This window comes from Chrysochloris asiatica, unplaced genomic scaffold (genome assembly GCF_000296735.1).
Source record: "Chrysochloris asiatica unplaced genomic scaffold, ChrAsi1.0 scaffold00056, whole genome shotgun sequence".
In the NCBI taxonomy this organism is placed as follows: Eukaryota; Metazoa; Chordata; class Mammalia; order Afrosoricida; family Chrysochloridae; genus Chrysochloris; species Chrysochloris asiatica.
Window position 1 is genome coordinate 5,312,214 of NW_006408574.1, and position 6,275 is coordinate 5,318,488.

Sequence of the window (6,275 nt, forward strand, 5' to 3'; positions counted from 1 at the left end):
AGAGCTCCTAACTCAGGGATAGAATGTTTAAATTTTCCTAGTCTTATATGTCTGTGTTTTCTAGTTTTATACCATGCACATGTACTGCTCTCGTAAAAATATATGTAGTCTGAAAATACTGAACTCTAAAATGCACCGTTTTATAAGACAAGATTACCCCTAGGGACCAACTTCCAGCCAAACACCAGCCAGACCTCCAAAGCGAACAATAGCATCAGGAAGGAATGCTCTCCTCAGGACAAACAGCCACAGCATCTGCCCAAAGTCAAAGCTCAGAAGTCAGAAAGGGGCAGGGAAGAAAGACAGATGCCAACAGGAACCCAAGGAGGAAGCGGGAAAACAGTGGCTACATCCAGGGGGCTTTAAGAATGCCATGAAACCAAATGTGAAAATACAAAGTTAATTTGTCCTGGAAACGTTCATTTGCTGACGCTGTATACCATCCAGTCGGTTCTGACCCTGTATAAGGTTTCTGAGGCTGTAAATCTTTTTTTTTTCGAAGCAGAAAACTTCCCTTTCTCCCATGGTGCAGCTGTTGGATTCAAACTACTGACCTTGCGGTTAGCAGCCCAGCACATAACCCACTATGCTACCAGGGATCCTGAAATATTCACCTAAATAATAAAGATATAAAGTTAAGTTATCTACAGTGTAAATTATCGATAAATAAACGTTCAGTCTCTGGAGAAAGATATCATGTTTGGTAAGGTGGAGGGTCAGAGAAAAAAAAAGGAAGACCCCCAGCGAGATGGATTGGATAAGTGGCAGCATCGATGGGCTCAAGCGTGGCAACAGTAGTGAGGTTGGCCCAGGACCGGGTAGTGTTTCATTCTGCTGTGCATAGGGTCGCTATGAGTCGGTACCAACTCGATGGCACCCGACAACAACAACAAGTAATAAATATATAAAGGTGGAAGTAAGTAGAATAAGAACGGACCCTCAGCAAATCCTCTCTTGGATACCAACGTCATTTCGTTTCCACAACAAACCTACAAAGTATCATCTCTGTTTTTACAGAAATCACAAGGACCAGGAGTTCCCTGCTGGTGCTAGGCTGCTAATCAAAAGGTTGTCAGTTCAAGTCCACCCTCACAAGAAAAGACCTCCCCCAAACGAGGCACTGAAAACCCTATGGGGCATGGCTCTGCTCCGATACACATGAGGGCCCGTGCACCACAGTCAGCACATTCACAACTGGCTTTTCCATGAGAGTAAAAGCTAACATTTGAACACAAAGCCCATGTTCTCCGCACTTTGCTTAGAAACACTTTCATGTTCACTAAGTTTCATTTTTTAAAAACATCAAAAAAACTTTACTACATGCCAGGATTGTATGCCAGGAGTCCTGGTGCGGTGTTGCAGAATAAGCATTGGACTACAAACTCAGCTTGAACTGCAAGGTCGGCAGTTCAAGCTCACCAGTCACTCCTCGGAAACAGTTTACAGAGTTGCTGTGAGACGGAACTAACTTGCCAGCACTTAACAACACACACACAGCTAAGTATTTCCCATGAATTACCTTGATTTCTACACCCGAACAAGCCATGATCACATGATACTCGCATTACTCCCATTTTACAGATTAGAAAACTGAGACACAGAGAGAAATACGTCTCCCGCCTTTGCACAGCTAAGAAGTGTCAAGACCATGAACCAAGCTCAGGCCAGCTGAGTTTACACCTCAGGAGTTCCTACTCACCACACGACCCCGTGTCTCTAAACCTCCACTTTTGAACAAGTCCCCGGTGGAGCAGGGAAGAACAAGTAACAGCCACAGAAGAGAGGGGCGTCGACCTCAGAGGCCCCCAGAGGTGTGTCGGGGAGAGTCATCCTGCTTACCTGTCCAGGGCGGTACTGGTTGGCATGCTCCTCCCAAATCCGCGGACACCCATCTGACGGAAATACGGAATGCAAGAGAGGTTGGCAGCAATAATGGCCAGGGAGTCGGATGGGCTCACAAAGAAGCCATTTTGGCCGAGGATCATGTACCGGTCCTGGGGAAAGAATGCACGAGGATGACCAGATGGAGGCATCTTCCGCAGCTGTGCCCGTTCCCAGCAGCACCACAAACACGTTACTGCCTTCCTTTCTTGACAGCTTGTTGTTGTTGTTGTTGTTGTTGTTAACTGCTGTCCCGTCTATTCCAACTCACCACGATCCTCTACAGGGTTTCCAAGGAGCGGCTGGTGGGTTTGAACTGCCGACCTTACTGTTCGCAGTCCAGTGCTGATCCTACAGTGCCACACCAGGAGTCCTTGTTGACAGCTTACACAAGAAGAGGTTTCTCAAGTACTCTTTGCTTCTTGCACGCTGTGTTCTTGACAGTTGACACAAAGCCAAAGAGCATTTGGGAAACCTCTTCTCCATCCCTGGACCTTACAAGGCCAAGTGTCTTTCTGGACAGGACTAAAAATGTGTCAAGACCTAGATTCCACTTGCTGACCATACCACGGACTGCCAGAAGAGCAAATCAGTTCTAGAGGAAATGCAACTAGAATGTTCCGCAAGTTGCTTACTCCGGACAGTTGTTAAGAAAGAGTAAATTCCTAGAAAAAGGACAGCGTGGTTGGTAGAGGGTCTGCAGAAAGAAGGAAGACCCTCTTTAGGACGGACTGCCATCAAAGCCACAGCCGGTGGACTCAGTCATTGCAACTGAGCATCCTAAAGATGCATGGAAACAGGCACATTTTATTCTATTATAAATAAGGTTGTCATGAACTGGAGTGGGATCAACAACCAACAACCACAAGAGCCTTAGCCTTCAGTAACCTCCATATCATTAATTCCTTCCTTCCCCCCAGAATTAATGAAGACTGGAGCTATTGCTGAACTAGCTTGTTGTTTCAGCCACACCAGCTATAAATCAAGATTTACTGCATGAAGACTTGGGTTTTTTTATTGTTATTTTAAAAAGAAACCACCTTTTTATAGCATCATGCTAATCTGGACCAAATAAAACAAACCACTCTTTAATGGCAACATTTAGCACTGAGACCGAGAACAGATGTGTTTGCTCCGTACATGTTAGCACCAGACATGGTTGTGAACCTTCTGGCTTTGGAAGCTTGGCTCCTGATTCTGCTAAGGGCCAGCGGGCAGCTAGCTTTCTGACTCACCCCATCAGCATCAAACGCGGCTCCAAATCCATACTCGCCTCCTTTCATGGCTTCCAGGAGGGTTGTTGCATATGTCAGGTTGGGGTCAGGATGCTGCCCCCCGAAGTCTTCCAGTGGAACACAGTTGATAGCAGAATTGGCTGGTGCCCCCAGTTCATCACACAGGACCTTCCTCACATAGGGGCCCATCACTAAAACAAGACACAAAGCAAGGTGAGACCTCAGCCAACCGCTAAGAGAATCTTACTACCGTCTGAACCAGGATAGCCATCTAATACATACAAGAGGAAAACATACATCCCACAGGCTTGTGCAGGGCACAACACGGAAACATATTCATTCACTTCAGCTACTACTGGTTACTGAGTACTTGCTAGATAGAGGACGCCTTCAATAAACTAAAGGAATCTCAGTCTCCACAGCCAGCTACCACAACCAACTGCTCTGAAAGGGATCACATTAGAAGGTCCTGGAGAAGAGAGGGAGAAAAACTTAAATTTATAAACAAGACCAGTTGGATGGAAACCACTGGTTGGATGGAAACAGGTAGAACGCTGAAACTATAACCCTTGGTCCCCCTTCAGGTTTGGACCTGAACTCACCCTGTGGCTCAGTTTTCAGACAACAGACAGGTCCTTAAGGGAGGTAAGCACACCTTAGAATCATCAACCACTGAGATCACAAGGGCAAATAGCCCGCAGGACCAAGATCCGAAGGCGGGGAACGAAGGAGAAATGGAAACAGGAAACACAGGAAGGAAGCAAGACACTTGGTCTTATACTGTGAGGCCGGTGGTCAGTGAGATGGAACTAAATGTGTCTGAACTGTTGAATAGAAAACTCATCTGCCCTGTAGACCTTCACTTCACCCAAGACACAAGAAAAAGTTTAAAAAGGAAAAGAGATTGCTTTATATATTCAAAAGCCCACACAGGTTCCTATGTATGTATGGAGTCCTGATGTGGTACTGTAAGGTCAGCAGCGGTCGGCAGTTCAAACCCACCAGCCGCTCGTCAGAAACTCTATACAGGGTTGATATGAGTTGGAACCGACTTGAAGGCACTTAACAACAACATATGTATATACATACATAAACATATATATACATACACATAAGGAGCTCTGGTAAGTGTTAACCTCAAGGTCAGCAGTTTGAAACTACCAGCCATTCTGCAGGAGAAAGATGAGGCTTTCTGCTCCCGTAAAGATTTACAGCCTCGGAAACCCTGTACAGGGTCGCTGTGAGTCAGAACCGACTCCACGGCATATAACCACTAGCACCACATGTATACAGTGAGTTCTGGTGTGGCACCATAGGATAAGCACTCGATCTCAAAGTTGCTTTGAACCACAAGATTGGCGGTTCACACTAGGCGCTCCTCGGAAACCCTCTTCAGGATTTTTGGTGGCACAATAGTGAAGTATTTGGTTGCTAACCACAAAGTTGGCAGTTCAAACCCACCCAGCATCTCTACAGAAGAAAGACCACGTCATCTGCTCCCATACAGGTGACAGCCTAGGGCAACTTATGGGACAGTTCTACTCAGTCCCATGGCCGCGAACAACAACATTCAATAATCCAATTTCATGAGCTTTTTCTCCCCAAACTTTCCTAAAAATGTTGCCAGAAAACCATCAGCTACTTAGTAATGATTCATTGCCTGATGCTTTTTATGGATTAAAAGCTTTAATGGACTACAAGCAAACACGCTGAAAAGCTCAAATTGTGTTCTTTGTCTCTGCAAGGGTCTAATTGAGACACAGTAAACCACCCAGGCATCCAAAACCAAACACATTTTATAAAACAAATGCAAGAAAAGCATTTTCCAGTTCAAGGCATACTATGGAGATCATACAGGGGCCTGCAGAGGTTATAAAGAGACACAGAATGCCCAGAATGCAGAGTTTCTCTGAGACAACCTTAGCCTAGCGGTTGTTGTTAAGTGCCATGGAGTCAGTTCCGACCTTGTCTAGGCTGAGTCAGATCCATGGGAGTGTTGCAGTGCAAAGACCAAGAGGTGTTTCCAATCACATCGACCCTGTATGAACTCTCCAAGGCAGCCCATTTTACACACAGTGTTGATTTCAACTCAGAGTGACTCTGTATAGAGTAGGGGTGGGGAACATCCAGCCCGTAAGCCGAATGAGGCCCTCCGTGAGATCATTTGGTCTTGTGAGCAATGTTGTCAATACCCGGAATACTGCCTCGGTCCCCCTTGGTTATGGAGCACCGATGAGTTATGGCAAGTGCTTACCAACAAATGCTCAAGAAATCCAGTCTGTACTCATTTTGGCGAGAGTGGGGCTTTTTTATTAGATTTTGCAAAATCTGGCACCAAGCCCAAAAGACACGGGCAGACGCACTATGTGGCGGTTTTGCAAAGCATTTTATTCTCCTAGCTCTAGCTCGAGAAAGGCCCTCCCAGGTTCCTCACTGACTGAGTACTATGGGGTTAACTATCCATCTTTCCTGGGTGTCGCCTACTTTCCCCACTCACATACCCCAGACGCAAAGGCCACTGTTGCTATGTGAATCAACAATCTAGGTCTGCTCTAGCAATTTACTGGACCCCCTTATTCCTAAAGATGAACCATTTGGAGAATTTATTTCTCACCATCTAACACTGCCAAGGTTAACAGCAGTTCCAGCTATCACACTGGTGGTGATGCACCGTGGAGTCGGTTCTGACGCATAGCGACCCTGTACAGGGATTCTGAGGTTGTAAATCTTTATGGGAGCAGAGAGCCTCCTCTTTCTCCCACGGAGCAGCTGGTGGGAGATTAGCTGCCCGACTCATAACCACTACGCTACTAGAGCTCTTTAGACATCACACTGCTGTTGTTGTTGTTGTGATGTGCCGTGGAGTTGGTTCCGACTCATAGTGACCCTGTCTGTACAGGGTTTCCGAAGCCTGTAAAATCTTTACGGGACCAGGAAGCTTCATCTTTCTCCCGTGGAACAGCTAGTAGTCTCGAACCTCTGATCGTGAGATTAGCAGCCCGATTCGTAACCGCTACGCTACCAGAGCTCCTTAGGAGTGAGTTAATCAAATGTTTGATCAAACACAGCAGGTTAATTTTTAAGCTGATAATTTTGTATGGCCCACGAATGATGTTATAAATTTTGGCAGAAAAAAGGTTCCCCACCCCAGGTATAGGG

General features: G+C 46.0%; 1 protein-coding gene across 1 annotated transcript in view; it reads right to left on the reverse strand.

The window, feature by feature from the left end:
• Window positions 1-6,275, reverse strand: part of PGM5 (phosphoglucomutase 5) — a 210,713-nt gene that overhangs the window by 163,872 nt on the left and 40,566 nt on the right. The window contains exons 5-6 of the mRNA XM_006863728.1: window positions 3,117-3,307; window positions 1,840-1,994 (exon numbers count right to left, since the gene is read on the reverse strand). Coding sequence (XP_006863790.1) covers window positions 1,840-1,994; window positions 3,117-3,307 — 346 coding nt within the window. The remainder of the gene's footprint in view (window positions 1-1,839; window positions 1,995-3,116; window positions 3,308-6,275) is intronic.